Below are 16,687 nucleotides of genomic sequence, written 5' to 3'. Positions count from 1 at the left end.
ATGTCATTTCCGTCACATAAATTTTACTTGAAAAGGATCCGTATATCGGACAATATATATAGTAAAAGTATCGCACTAAGTGAATTTCTCTCCATTTCTTATGAAAATGAAAGGTGAGAGACGTGGTATATTCTGCCTAGGTAGGAGCACCAACTCATGTAGACCGAAACATATTCCTCTATTCCAGCCTCTGATAGCTGTCAAAATATCTATCAGAGGCTGGAATATGGGCATTATAATTTGGACTACAAATTATGGTGCAAAACCATTAACAACGTAATAGCCTGTACCTGCCTGTCAATAATTCAGGATGAGTGGTTACTGATAATATTGTGTAATAAAGTCTGTAATAGACTGTGGTAGGTCTATAGACTGTCAATCATATATCATACGGTGAATGTTATACTCCTGTCGTTTTAATAAACAACAATATTATCTGTTTTCCTTAGATAAAGGTATAGTTGTACGTTCTGTCAGAGCTAACGTCTTCTTCTGTTGGTCTTGACTAGGTGGTAACATGAGTTAAAACCACTGCTAGGGAAACAGGGTCCGATTCCTAGCTCTCACAAGCCAGTCAGACTTATTTTATGTTAGTTAATGTCCGTTATAGCTTACTCTACCTCTACCTAAAGATAATCAGGCTCATTATGATTTGTACACCGGAAGTAGTTTGCAACAAAACTGTCAGATATAAACCGGAAACAGTCAAACAGAAGTGTGGCAGGAAAAGTATGCAACTTTAGAAGTGGACCTACGACATTAAAATAGCACTGGGAGACAGGACAAAGTGGCATCAATTTTCTGAGAGAAAAGAATTTGGAGAGGAATCTTAAGCTTCTTACCAAAAGACGTGAACCCAAAATATTCCATAAATAAATATTCGAATAAACCTTCAGGAGGTGGTAATATGGAAAATACAAAACTCTGGTTCACCAACATGACATGGGTGAGGCCAAGAGATCTGACCTACATAGAGCGAGATGGGAATCTGCAAATATGAGCTTCTAACCAAGGAAGGAAAGGCCAGAGCAAAGAACTAGAGTAAAAGACTCCGCAAATAAACTAGTTCATTTCGAGAAAATGTTATAGCAATTTGTACGATTGCATTCCACCAAGCAATTAAACCATTAAACCAAAACAACTGGTAGAACTTCATTCAATTCAATTTCTAGATTCATGATTTATAGAGAACTAAGTCTCCATGGACTTTATAACTGCCACATAGAAAGCTCTCTTAATACTCTTCAATCGTTCGGATTGTCCAACTTGCTATTTATCAATGGTTGCAATCTCTTTGACAATGTAAAAACAATCAATCGGATTTCTATTACAACACGTCACCTTTCTGATTTACTTGGCTTTTTATTCCCGCCATGCATCATAAATCACGTGATACAATCATAGCAGACGAACTGACAAATCTATCAATAATAATCAGTCACGGGAGTAACGAGAAAGAGCGAGAACATTGATTAACAATGGCAGCAGTTAGGGGAAATGGTTGCTAAGATAAGTGGCGCCACACGGCGGTAAAAAGTAACATAAGGAAGACGGATGGTAGAATAATAAAACAGAGATTTATTCTGACTTCTCGTAAATCTTGTCTGTTCTTTCTGGTTCGGGTCCTAATTAAATTTTCATCAATTCTGTATGTAAGATTGTGTACGTGTCAGATAAGGGAAAGAAAGGTACGCCGGGTGTAGTTACAATTAACTTATGTTGAAATTATTACGAGTCTGTCTCAGTGGCGGATGTTTTAACTTTAGATTAATTAATTAGTTCTATCTCTAGTTAACAAGGTTTGGGATGTAGGCCTACCTTAAAGGACTTCAGTCCAGGTATTTCTATATGTACAAAAAATACAAATATATTTTATTTTGGTGAAAAAACAACATGAAACAGATGAGTGCGAATGTCAAGTGGGAATTTATCGAAAATTATCTTAGGCGAAAAATGTGCAATACACTTATTTTCCTTTTTTATTCGTCAGGATAAAGTTCTGTGAAGGTCTCATAATATATAGTTCTTCTTTCAATACGTCAGTAAAAAATGGAGTAAGCTTATACTAGGTAGGTCTATTCCTAGATTTTATTGTACCCAAAGTACAGAAGCTTTTAACAAACAAGAAACAGGAGTGTAATAACATACAGAAAAAAGGGAATAAACATTAAATGTACACATTATAATGGCATGGTGTAATGAATTTAAGATGTAACACTATATTACCTACCTTCCTTTAGCCTAGAGCCTATCTAATATCTCCTGATCATTCAAGCTATAAGTAATAAATTTATATATAAATCACCTAATCTGTCATTTCAATACGACAGTTGACAAGCTATCATCTTTCTATCACAAGTTTACAACTGGTCCTTTGATAGGTGTTAGATCACAGGGCTCTATATAGCTTCGGGTGTCGATCATATTTAGAGTCTCATGACGGTTGTTTATCTCTTATATCAATTAATGTCGTTTACCTATATCAATTACAAAATACCAGAAAATACAGAAATTTTCAAATCTTGGTTCTCTTAAATGTTTTTTTTTCTGAATATAATTGAAGGGGTGGCTGAAACCAAATCGGAATTGTTGGCGGAACGGTGTTGGGAATGGTTGTTGGGAATGGGTGTTGGGAATCGGTTGTTTGGAATGGTTGTTGGGAATGGTTGTTAGGAATGGTTTTAGGGGATGGTTGTTGGATGGTTGTTAGGATGGTCGCTGGGAATGGTTGTTGGATGGTTGTTGGGAATGGGTGTTGGGAATGGGTGTTGGGAATCGGTTGTTGGGAATGGTTGTTGGGAATGGTTGTTAGGAATGGTTGTAGGGGATGGTTGTTGGGAATGGTTGTTGGATGGTTGTTAGGAATGGTTGCTGGGAATGGTTGTTGGATGGTTGTTGGGAATGGTTGTTGGGAATGGTTGTTGGATGGTTGTTGGGAATGGTTTTTGGAAATGGTTGTTGGATGGTTTTTGGGAATGGTTGTTGGAAATGGTTGTTGGGAATGGTTGTTGGAAATGGTTGTTGAATGGTTGTTGGCAATGGTTGTTGGGGATGGTTGTAGGGAATAGTTGTTGGGAATGGTTGTTGGGAATGGTTGTTGGGAATGGTTGTTGGGAATGGTTGTAGGGAATGGTTGTTGGGAATGGTTGTTGGGAATGGTTGTTGGATGGTCGTTGGGAATAGTTGTAGGGAATGGTTGTAGGGAATGGTTGTTGGGAATGGTTGTTGGGAATGGTTGTTGGGTGGTTGTTTGAAAAGTTCTTGGAACAGAAATGGAATTGTTCTCCAAACTGATATTTAGTTACATTATTTACAATTTATAATAAGGCTATACATGTTAAAATTATTTACAATTTATAATGAGGCTATACATGTTAAACTTATTTACAATTTATAATAAGGCTATACATGTTAAACTTATTTACAATTTATAATAAGGCTATACATGTTAAACTTATTTACAATTTATAATAAGGCTATACATGTTAAACTTATTTACAATTTATAATAAGGCTATACATGTTCAACTTATTTACAATTTATAATAAGGCTATATATGTTAAACTTATTTACAATTTATAATAAGGCTATATATGTTAAACTTATTTACAATTTATAATAAGGCTATACATGTTAAACTTATTTACAATTTATAATAAGGCTATACATGTTCAACTTATTTACAATTTATAATAAGGCTATATATGTTAAACTTATTTACAATTTATGATAAGGCTATACATGTTAAACTTATTTACAATTTATATAAGGCTATATATGTTAAACTTATTTACAATTTATATAAGGCTATACATGTTAAAATTATTTACAATTTATAATAAGGCTATACATGTTCAACTTATTTACAATTTATATAAGGCTATATATGTTAAACTTATTTACAATTTATATAAGGCTATATATGTTAAACTTATTTACAATTTATATAAGGCTATACAAGTTAAAATTATTTACAATTTATAATAAGGAAAAATGATATATGGGTCTTGGAACAGAATTAGAATTGGAACGGTTCTCGGGAGAGAATTGGAACGGTTCTCGGGAGAGATTTAGAATTGGAACAGTTCTCGGGAGAGATTTAGAATTGGAACGGTTCTCGAGAGATATTTAGAGTAGGAACGGTTCTCGGGAGAGATTTAGAATTGGAACGGTTCTCGGGAGAGATTTAGAATTGGAACGGTTCTCGGGAGATATTTAGAGTAGGAACGGTTCTCGGGAGAGATTTAGAATTGGAACGGTTCTCGGGAGATATTTAGAATTAGTCTTTGAACGAATACCTAGTTACATTATACACAATTTAAATAACTCTATACCTGATCAAACGTATTTTCAATCTATAGAATTTTGTTCTAACTAAAACCTAAAACAAAGGGTGGATGGGTCCTGAAACAGAGTTGGAATGGCTTTCTGAACGGTTACCTAGTTACAGTTAGACCACACAAATATTGGACAGGGCTATGCATTTATTTTCCATCGAATAAGTTTTATTATGACTAAAATAAAAAATACATAATGTATTTCTGCTAGAATAAGAAACGTCCCTTGGTGTGCATAAAAACCTTTGTTAGACCCAACATTATCATAAATTATCATAATATGGTGAAATCATTGTTTCTCTAAAGACATATTAACATTCATTTCTTCCTAAGTTTTACAGTATCTGACTAAACACTAAGGCTACGTCTACAGAATATAGTTTATGGGGGCAGAGGCACTTGATAATTTTCGCTTCATATTTTTAACACAAAAACCACCGACAAGGTTCTGAGTTGATGATCGGACTCACTGAACTGGAGAAGAAATCACCATTAATATCCGCCGTTCAATTATAATATCCGCTATCATTATTCCTTACAAGATCCGTCCGAGGTAATTTATGTTGACAACTCTGCCATATTTTAGACAGTAAAACATTTGTATAAAGAGATTAAAAGGGCCGCTGTACCAGTCTCTAGTACCATACCGAGACCCTATAATACCAGCTACAAGATATAATGGAGCCCCTATAGTTAGCACTGCCATTAAGACCATTAAACTTCTCCTAAATCAGTTTACAGAGCCGTGGTTCGGGAGACGTTTATTGCCGTCTAAAATTCACCAAACAAATTAGCTCGAGTCAGAAGTGCCATAATGTTGATGAAAAGGCTGGTAAAATGAAAACAGCTGTTCCATTAATCACCCCAACCTTTCAGTTACTTGCATCACAAATCAAACTCTACTTTCGTTTTAATTATTAGATTACAGTCATGTTACAAGGTACTCGATTTATAGAGGCATATTCATTACCTAGCTTCAGAACAGAGGCGAATTCATTTAACATACTTCGCAATGTATTCAAGCAAGACATACTTCGCGAAAACCGAAAACGTGTGCAATGTGTGGCAACCAAATTTCAAAATTGAATGTGATAAAAAAAAAAGACGTGTTTTACGCCAGATATGACTTTATTGAAAGCGCGATTCATAGTTTTGCGATAAGATAAGTTGCTAATTTCAACAATGACAACAAGAAGACGATTATTTATAAAAAAAAATCACCACGAAGCAGATGTTGAAACCGGAAATAAAATGTTCCTTGTTGATATTTTCAATCAAAGTATCCAATCGATCAATTTTCATCGATCACTGATTTCTTTTATTGATTGATTTCGAACATAAATTGAACAGGTCTTGAAATGGATATTTAATTAAAATACAATTAATCAGTTTTAATTAAGCTCGGTAATAAATTATCATATATTTCCATCTGTCATTTTAATCCATTAAAAACTACACCTTAATTGATGACATAGCCCACAACCACAGAATATGATGACGTCAAGATCAAGGAAGACATTTTTATTGTTGTCGTACTTTTGTTTTGCCAAGAAATTCATCTTTAGGATGAAAAATTCATTAAAAACTATCACAGTTTTTCTTTAGATATTTGATGTTTTTGTCAAAATTGTTGACAATCGTTGAAGTTTTGTACGAATGAAAAGAAAACCCCCCAAGCGTGAACATTGTGCATGTCAAAACGTGCTAATAAATAAGGATGACGTATTATGGTAATATAAATGATTTCTGCCAATTAAACTCGCGCCATAAATCATTTCAGACGCCATTTCTGAAATTTCAAATTCTTACTTAAACATTTTCGAGTGTAATTTAGAATTTTGTGAAGTCGTAAATGTTGTTAATGATATAGACAGATGTCAGATAAAAGTTTAAAACTTTCACCCAAAACTTGTTATTTCACATTTCGCCTGTGTTAAACGTCATGTTTTTCTCCAAAATTGTTGCATAATTAGCCGACATTTCTGAATTATTCAAGTGTACAAAATACTGTTTGTATTTACTCCGGAAGAGAACTGAGTTGTCAAGCATATTCACAGATTTCTATCAGATTTCTCGAAAAATGTCGCTTTTATGCTTTATAGTATAATTTTTGGTTGAAAGTGTCTGAGACTCTGAAAAGCATTAGTTTGTTCCAAGTTTTATGAATTAATCCGGGATTTTTCAAGAACATGACAAAGCAAGTAAATACAGAAAAAAGAAAGGTCTAAACCTAAAATTATTGTAAATTTGAAAAGTAGAGAAAATAATCAAGAAAATAAAATATTTTTAAACCAAAATCGTAATGAATTTTATTCTTCTAAACTTTACACTTAGAATTTTATGAAGCATCTACAAAGTTTAACTGATGGCGAACAGAAAAACCATGACACTCCTGTCACCCACAGTTAGGCATATTAATAACCAGAGGTCGCCATAACAACCTCAAAAATACATTTAAACACTAAAATAATGAAGAGAATGACAAGATATGATGGTTGGTATTAATTTTCATTTTTCTTTACATGAATAATGCAGATTTCATCCCAACGAAAACATTATCTCTCGACAGAGACGAATGGGGGATTGTCTACAGCTTCTTTATATTTATTGTTTTACTAATTCATGCTAACAGACATCCCATTTATTTTCTCGTTAACAAGGAGTGTGTCAGTTTTTTGTGTTTTAGTCACTTTTGAATAATTACAATGTTTCAGAGCCGGAAGTGAAATTATATCTACCTATTTTTAGATTATGGTGTAATATTATATTATCTTCTATAGTTAACGTAACTTTTTGTATAAACTGTATACCTATAGTTAACGTAACGTTTTGTATAAACTGTATACCTATAGTTAACGTAACTTTTTGTATAAACTGTATACCTATAGTTAACGTAACGTTTTGTATAAACTGTATACCTATAGTTAACATAACGTTTTGTATAAACTGTATACCTATAGTTAACGTAACTTTTTGTATAAACTGTATACCTATAGTTAACGTAACTTTTTGTATAAACTGTATACCTATAGTTAACGTAACGTTTTGTATAAACTGTATACCTATAGTTAACGTAACGTTTTGTATAAACTGTATACAAACTGTATACCTATAGTTAACGTAACGTTTTGTATAAACTGTATACCTATAGTTAACGTAACGTTTTGTGTGACTTTTCATTTTTGTATAAACTGTATACGTGTAGTTAACGTAACGTTTTGTGTGACATATCATTTTTGTATAAACGTCGATGCTTAACTCGGCATCCAAAGTTACAAAAGCAAATGCAAAATCCATCGACACACAATATAAGATCACAATACATTTTGTTCATGTGTTATTTCAATTGTGATCTGAGAATTCCTCTTGATAAAGTTGCTTTTTGGCCTGGTTTTATTTGGTGTAATATATCATACAGTTCTTATTTTATTCGATTGTAAATTGAACATTTGGAACCTTGTGTTCTAATAAGAATGTGCCGGAAGCGAGTTTTTGGTGGTCAAAGTGTCCAGTTTTGTCAAAGTAGCCTACCGTTTGTGGTCTCGCCTGTCACTAATGCTGCAGTCTTGACACAATTTCTCTCATTGCACACTGTATGGGGCTGTCTAGCACGACGCATCTGGATCTACCCTAGGGTGGTCAGTCACTGTAAGACCAATCAAGTGCAGAAAAGGGGGACGTAAAACTACTTTAATTTCATTTACAGCTAAAGATGTCCCCAGACCCACCCTCTGACTAATGTGATTTTAATAATTCACCCCAGGTGGCGCGGCATCACAGGATCCAATTGTCACCCTGTCATCTTAATGTCATCACTACAACCTTTCATCTTGCCGACAAACTGTGACGTCATAGCACGCACCTGTTGGGTTGAATATTGTTTCAATGTAAATGAGATGTATTTAACTGTTATTATCGGGGGTATATTTAAATGTAGCCGTGAATAGGACTGATACTGTTCACGCATGGAAGCAGTAAATTATACGATATGTATGTTAAACGCATGCATGACTTGGTTCAGTGTGAATACATCGTGTCCCGACCACTGAAGCTTCAATAATATTAAATTGGAATAGATTTAATTATAAATACTGAGTTCATATTTTGTTTATGTCATGTTGGATATGTTGTTTTTTTTTTCATTCTATCTAAAGTAAGATGTAAAAGACTTATTGATCATTTGAAAAAAGAAAAAAGACGCATGATTGAATCAGTTTAAAGACAGAAACATTTAGATGATATGACTACTTTCCAATTTTAGCCTGTGTGTCCACTAACCCTCTCTGTCTGACGAGGTGGGTTTGGAGGAATGGCTTCGTTGTTTCCAACGTAAGCACTAAAGCTGTTCCAAAACATTGATAATGTTGAATCATGTAACATTACTATTTTTTGTGTTTTGTTATTGTCAGTTTATCATCTAGTCGTCCTTTGTGATTGTATTATTGTATTGTCAATTAGTATTTGATTCTGTTCATTTATACTTGATTATACTTGTTACTTTATGTATTGTCTTTGACTAGAAATGGTGTAAGTAAAATGTTGTAGATAAAGATACTAATATATTAAGCTATGCTATTGAACTCTCAGGTCACATTTTGGTTTCTAACAAAAGCATATCATATTGGACCCTCATTTTACAAGAAATTCCAAAAATGGGCTCCTTTAACCCCGACCATTTACCCTCATATACTGAGTTTTGACTGAAACTTACAACTTTCTAAACACAATTAACAAATTGACTTTAACTCAACATTCAGTCATCATTATATCAGTTAGAACTCATTAAAACACACGATGCAGATCAGCATAAAGAATACAGCTCATTATATATGCAAAATTATGCAGAACTCTAGCGTGATATCGTGCTATTATATATTGACAGATCTCTGGTGAAAATCAAAGAGAGAATGGGCAATATGTTACTGGAATAATTAAACTAGAAAAACATTTCTATCATATCAATCAAGCACACTCATGTAAATTAATTATAATTTTTATTAAATTAACAAATTGCATAATTATTAAAATTTTAAATTACACTTTATTTGAAAAGTACTGGTTTAGCATTCATAATAATTGTTTTTATAATATTGTATTCTCTTTTTCTCTCCATAGCTTCAGGTTTTATAAAATGATTTTTTGTTCCAATTCACTCAACAAAACACGAGTGACATTTAGACACATAAATAATTCATATTAACGTTCATATCACAATTGATTGCTATTAATTCACATTGTTGGTTCTTCAGGGTACTGCAGCTCCTAGGCGTGGTCCGTAGAGTGAGGAATACTGCGGGTAATAAGCACTGAGGGGTGGGAGATGAGCGCCCGAGGGAGGGGCTCCAACACTTCCTAGTGGGGACTTGTAAGGGTGGAATCTGCTACTTGATAAAAGTCCTGGGCTTAAACTCGTGGGGTAAGCACGTCTTAAAGAGTTGGGACTGATTGGGGCTGCTCCAAGACCAAGTCCCGGGGCCCCAGATAAAGCTGATGGTGGCAGACCAAGTCCATAACCCGCAGGTAATCCTGAATCTATACTCGAAGTATGGCTCCTTAAATGTTGCATAAGTTCCTCGGAAGAGTTGAATCTTTTACCACAATAATCGTGTCCAGCAACCCAATTACAAATATAAGGTAGTCCTTGATGAGCGGAAGGAAGAGCACTATGAGGATAAAGGGAATGTAAAGAGGATAGAGATTGTAGTCCAGAAGCACTAGATGGTAAAGATGCTAGATGTGGGTAAAGTGATAAAGGATTTCCAGGCATCCCAAGTCCAGCAGCACCAGATGAAAGTCCTAATAAAGCTTTTTCATGAGCACATTGAGAACATCCGGGTGTTTTACACGTGGCTGAGGTGTGTGATGTTTGAACAGTCAGTTGACAGTTGGTACAATAAGGATCCTTGCACACTGGTACAAGAGTTGTGGCCCCTGATGGCGTTCGAACACGAGTATAACTAACATAGGGATTCATCGAGGCTACTGCAGCACCGGCTTTAAGAGCTGATTGTTGGGCGGCTGCTGCTGCAGCTGCTGATGAAGCAGCTAGTCCTTGTGCGTGTAATCCGGATTGGGCGGCCAACAGTTGAGATTGGTAGTAAGCAGCGGCTTCAGGGGATAGTCCATGACCCATCAAAGATAATCCAGCAGAATATGGAAGATGTGGAGCTCCTGGTAGTAACGGATGTGACCCAGACCGTAATCCATTTAAATAAGCACTGTGGGCAGCAGACATGGATGAAGAAAGGTGTGGGTGGAGTCCATTAGGGGAGGGGATTGGTGCTGGCTTTACATGATGCTGTGGTGAAATTGAGGAAGTCTTTCTAATTTCCGGTTGTGGTTCCTTCACAGGGCTTTTGGGTTTGACTGGAGACTCTTTTCGCTCGGGAACTGGCATCTTTTCTTTTGGTTCTTGTTTTTGTACGGGACTGTGGATTGATTCTGAAGAACTGTTTGAACTTTCGTCATGGTTATTGATGGGGACTAGAGGTGGCATTTCAGTGTAAGGAGGTACAGTTCTGAATCCTGGCTTTCCACTGTCTTTGGGTGACTCTTTCTTCTCTTCGGCTCTATGTTTGTCATCAACAGGTGATTTGGGAATTTTTTCAGCCGATTTATCCATGGGTGGGAGTGCTATTTTAGCTGGGGTGGTGTCCTTGCCTATACTGCTACACGTCTGGGCTAATAATTCCAGAGGACTTTTCTGATTTTCTGCCTGAAAATACAAAGAAAAATATTCATAAATATTATGTTTCATAATCATATTATCAAGGATCGGAACATGTTGAAGTATGTGTTACCTTCAGGTACATGGTAAACAGTATGTGCTAGTTTAGTTTCTGTACTAAAAAAAAATCTTCGTTTCTTGTTTAGCAATCATTATTCTTAAACACAAAACGAAAAAACAAAACAATTTCAAGTACTAGCTTAATATGCTATTATCCTGTTACATCCTTGTACAATGTAATGTTGTGTAAACGATTCAATTTTTGCATCCGAAAATCGGATTGACACAATCGGTGAAGGAAAAACATGAAAAAATGTGGCGATATGCAACACTGTGCTTGTTACAAATATCGGATAATAGGATTAGACAAGACTTTCTAATTTTCTTACAACTCAATAAACCAAACTCTTTACAGTTAAAAACATTAAAAAATGGGTGCGGAAAGCCTCGTGTTCTCTTTGAAGTCTAATATTTAATCCGTTAAGAACTAGCAAGGTCATGTTTTTAACGATTTCACGTCGCCATTATAATCTTTAAATATTACTCTTGTCTTTAAACAGTGTTGAAGATAATCAGAAGAAAATCTGTCAAAGTACTAATTATGTTACCCCTGTAAAGATAGGCATCTTTGACTTTTCATGCGAATTCGGTGAATGAGTTGACCATTATATCAAAAGTCTTTCAAAAATTAGGCAAACAATTTAGTTTTATGACTATGTTATGTTAGTAGGTATGTGACACCTGACACAAGCGTCTTCGATTTACAAAATAAGTTTCAAATTTCATACGAATTCTTGAAAAGTAGTTTTAAATAGCCCGTTATATTGTAAAGTTTCAAACGAAATATTGTTATCCCATACTCCAGGGCGTAAAACTCCAATGTCTATTTCCTTGCCAATTATTGTAATTATATTTCCTTATAGCTATAGTGTCAATGGTATCGACCTTTTCAGTTGACAGTTGTTGTCACTGTACATTGACGTAAAACTCCCTTCAATTCAATTCCTCAAACCTGCATGGGTATATTCACCATACCAATTTATTTTTATTGAAAATATATACTATAATATCAATATTTATAACCTTAATCCTCTATACGTCCATTGAAAAGTGCGAAGTTATCGACAAGTTGAGTGGGAAACAGATTTTGATGTCAATATATGTAACAAACTAGCGCCTTCTAAATCAATCAAAAAATACAGTGATATATATCAAATTAACAGATTTAAATATAATTTGCAATTTTAACGTCAGTATGAATATAAATAGATAAATTTCTCATTTAAAGGAATGAATATTCTAGAATGATTCGAATGGTGGTTGAATATTTCAATGGGTAGAAGTGAGAAAATTTTATGAAAATCTGCATAAAACAACAATATACAGTCGTATCCCTCAAGTAAATTACAAACGCGGACCTGAGAGGGAGCAAGGAGTGGCTTGAAGGAAGTTTTGAGCAAAGCTGATTTATTCGAATTATTCTTTACTGGAACCCTTAAATGTCTTTATGTTAAATATTATAAGCAAGAACCTGAGAGAAAACAAGGCAGAGCAGACAGTATCAGTGTTATTTCTATTACAACTGAAATCAGTCAAATACCAATCAATATACATACACAAGTAGAAAAATAAACAGGAATAGAAAGACTATACTTACAGCTGAGGAAATTGGTAGAGAATGAAGATACTCTGGGGGGAAATACGGTCCAGCATTCGCCAACATTGTGAAAACTTGCTTCGATATATCCTCAGTAATAAGTTATTAACAATCACTGATCATTCCATTGGAGGTTAAACTCTTAATCCGTGATTTAATCCGAGGTTTATACACTGTAATATCTAACAGAATGGAACAATGTATCACAAAGTTTATAACGTCTTATCCTTACGACTAAACTTCCTGAAACGTTCGATCCTTGCGACTTGAAACACGTCTAACTACGAGTAATATTTACTATGAACTAGTAAAAGGGGTTGCTGTCAGTCACTGGTTTGTATCTCTACTACTCGCCGCACCTCAACACTTTATAATATAAATTACAAATGTACTAAACAACGCGGAGAACACGTCAATCAACGTCTCAACACGGTCTCTTCGCACCTTCTCATTGGTCCAATATCACCGACATACTGTGGTATATTACACGCCATGTTTCCAACATTAACCAATCAAAATACAACATTTAAATAACGCGACAGCTGTCAGTCAAATCTGCTGCTATCAATCATTTTTACAACCCGGTTGTCAATCAAAATGGTTTGTAAACGAGCACTGGTGTTGACAGATACGGATGTAAACCGCATGAGGAAACGAATGGTGTTGAATTTAAGAAAATTAAATATGAAAAGCTTCAGTAAAGACATTTCTTTGCGAGTTTTAGAATATTTTAAGACCGGTCACAGAGTTTGAGTTAATTCCTCGGCTGTTTTCACCATGATGTATGTTTGGTTTAGTTCCCAACTTGAGGTGGAATTTCTTTGTCTTGATAAGCCGCCATGTTTTTTCCTCACATTCAACAAATATTTGTTGGTAAAACATTTGGTTAAAATTTGTTGAAGAACGGCGATTGAGGAAACGGATAAACACTTTGTTTTAGGTTGATCGAAGCCTTATGACGATAAAATGATAAAAATGTTTGATATGGCGTCGATATTTTCTGACTGTTCTTTGGTTGAAATTTTTTTATTTTCTCTATTTTATACCCAATAAACCTAAATATGGTTATGTAAATTTCATTGTGACTTGATATCGATATAAAAGTCGATGGTAAAGAGTTAAAAATGGAGTTTACGTCTTATTTTTGGGCTTCTGATTATATTACTGCAGATTGAGAAAATAGTCTTTAATTAGGAAATTTTTGCAAGCACATTTTTTGACAGGGCAGCATTCTATTAAATAACACGACTCTTATAAACTTCTTACTTTAAGTATTGCCCTTGACTAGAAAATGTGTAAAACGTTGCAAATAAAGATATATACATAGCACGGTGGTTTTTGGAAAATGAAATGAAAATGAATGGAGTTTTACGTCCTACTTTTCTGCACCATGTGGGTTAATGAAGACGGGCAACGCCATGGAGGGTGCAATAAGGCAAAGTTTGCCAGGATAGCGGGATTAGCCTGCTCTTTTCGATTTCCAACTGTCGAGGGATCTGTAACGTGCACAGCCTGTAGCATAGGGGCCTCAGTTTATTGTCCCATCCGAACGACAAGATGTTTTTGACGGCTTTTCGAGTTAAGGCATCTAGGACATCGAACTTGTAGTCAACCAATATAAACCTCATAAAATATCTTACATTATACCACAATAAAGACATAAATCTGTTTTTTTAAATAATATATAATCTTTGAAATCAAGCCATATCAAATCTATTTATTGCCTATCATTTTTTAATCTAAACTCGAGTTTTTAATGTTTCAACTTTATAAAGTTCTAATAAAGGTGTTGAAACAAGATTGGTACTAAAAGCTATTTTAATTGAATATACAGCTCGATATATAATGGGCCATTTTAATCATAAACTATAACATACTTTGATGTTTCCAATTTATTTCGAAGTTTATGGCGCAGAACACAGTAGGGTGGAAAAAAACGGGCGATAAAAAGGCAAATTTATCATCTTCGCGATATGGAAGAGCGATGAATAATGGCCCTGCATTCATTATAGCTTTACACGCCTTCATATACCATAAACATGTACATGTAACTCATTCAAACCGGTTTAATGGCAGCCATTACTTTATAATGTTTTAAACATGTGTTAAATTGTAACGAAATCAAAAACTCAAACATGGCGGTTAGTTTTTATCACGGGATATTTCATATTTCAGGAAACTAATGGCGACTATTAATTTTAGAAGTTTTGTCGGCGTGCAAGATGTTGTAAGTGCACGTTCATTGCATTCTTTTGTTGCAGTCGGTGCACAATTCGCCATCAAAGGAGTCGTGTTTATTTTTGTTTGAGGAAAATGTCACTTCATTACAACAAGTGGCGCCGCCTTCGTTTTTATTTAAAGGTTAAAAATTCATTACCTACACTAAAACATATTTTATATTAAAGGAGGGGTGTGCTGGCTTTTTAAAAATCAGGAATTGTGGGTTCCCAGTTCAGCAATATTTCAGTGAATAATAAGACAGGTTTGTGAGTGGAGGGAGTTATCATTGCCACTCCATTGATTATATCAACTTGTTGAATTTCTATTTGTGGATTATTATTATTGAACAAGTATATGTATATCATTGCAGAGTATTATGTTATGTTCATGTTCCAACAGAGTAAAATATGTTTATTGTAACATAATGGCTTTTTGATATTTTTAAAAAATATGAGATGCAACCCACTCAAATAGGATCATAAATAAAATAAAATGTTACATAACAATGCAAAAAATAAAAAATATACCACACGCCCACGTAGCAATGGTATATCAGGTCTAGCAATCTTTTGATACATTTTAAATTATGTTTAAATGCTTTGACAGCTTTCAGCATACATTGCCTTTAAATCAAATTACAGCCCGACATCTATTGTTATAGCCCTGATTGTTGATAAACCTTAATCCAGCTTCTATTTAAACCTTAATTAGTTTTCTCACAATTTGCTCCCCCAATAAACCAACGTGTTAATCCCTACACTGTCAGTAATCTGTGTAATTTATAACCTTTGACCTTGTATGCTTGATATCCTTTCCAAACCGACTACACTGTAAAATATATTCTGGGAAATTACAACTATTTTACGATTTTAGCAGTGAAACTAACATCAATTTTGATGAAATCAAATTTAAATTCTGTTTCTTTTTTTTTTCTCCTGATAATTTACAAGTTTTCTATCACAGCTTCGACACAATAATGTTCAAATTTCCCGCAAGGAGAAACTATCGCAACAGAAAACAGCCAACAGTAATATTTTTTACATCAGTAATTTACAGTGTAGTCACTAACTTTACAACAGACATGTAAAATACGGTGAATTATTTATGAAATCTTAGGGCAGATTTGTAAATCTACAGTAGTCTTCTGAACATTACCAAATTTTACAACAGTACTGTGGGTTTTAATATTCTGAAAGGTAAAAAATTCACCTTAGGCAATTAGTTAACAATGTAGTGGCCACTTTCACACTACAAAAATCTTAAATATTGAAATTCGCCGAAGAATTTATGAGTCTATGCTTGACTTGCTGACTAACTTAAGACGAGGCTATAATCCTACAATAATGGTGAATTGAAATAACCGTGATATAAGATCTGTCTTGTCTAATTATAACCGATTATCTTAGTTTAAACAGATTTAAATTGTGCAACCGATCTTGTGAAACTTAATTCAACTTGACCACGCCTTGGCGGATTAGGTTTGTAACTTGTAAAGAAAGTCGTGTTGAAATAGGGAAAAAATAAGTCTCATATCACGAAATAAATTAATTAAAATGACTTCTTGGGAAATTTTACTTCCTACGCATCTGAATATTATTTGACTAGTAGGGAAAAGGGAAGACTGAAATCTTGAGTTGCTTCAAAAGATGGGTGGTTATACATGTATAAAGGAATTTTATAATACTTTTAGTTATTCATTTATGGTTGATATACTATATTTCCTCATGTAAGGATCCCCATATTTGT

General features: G+C 34.3%; 2 protein-coding genes across 2 annotated transcripts; both read right to left on the bottom strand.

Moving 5' to 3' along the window:
- Positions 1–2,515: 2,515 nt before the first annotated feature.
- LOTGIDRAFT_156398 (hypothetical protein) lies at positions 2,516–5,043 on the bottom strand (the record flags this gene model as incomplete). Its single annotated transcript, XM_009047052.1, has 2 exons — positions 2,516–3,290; positions 4,967–5,043. The coding sequence occupies 2 exons, from the start codon at positions 5,041–5,043 to the stop codon at positions 2,516–2,518; spliced, it is 852 nt and encodes a 283-aa protein (XP_009045300.1).
- A 4,272-nt stretch (positions 5,044–9,315) lies between these two features.
- LOTGIDRAFT_230146 (hypothetical protein) lies at positions 9,316–13,133 on the bottom strand. The gene is made up of 2 exons (XM_009047051.1): positions 12,722–13,133; positions 9,316–11,052 (listed from the first exon to the last, which is right to left on the bottom strand). The coding sequence occupies exons 1-2, from the start codon at positions 12,785–12,787 to the stop codon at positions 9,583–9,585; spliced, it is 1,536 nt and encodes a 511-aa protein (XP_009045299.1). The 5' UTR covers positions 12,788–13,133; the 3' UTR covers positions 9,316–9,582.
- Positions 13,134–16,687: the final 3,554 nt, after the last annotated feature.

The sequence above is a fragment of the Lottia gigantea genome (assembly GCF_000327385.1).
Source record: "Lottia gigantea unplaced genomic scaffold LOTGIsca_11, whole genome shotgun sequence".
Taxonomy (NCBI): Eukaryota; Metazoa; Mollusca; class Gastropoda; family Lottiidae; genus Lottia; species Lottia gigantea.
Note: the sequence above shows the minus strand (reverse complement) of the source record. Positions and strands in the feature narration are given on the sequence as shown.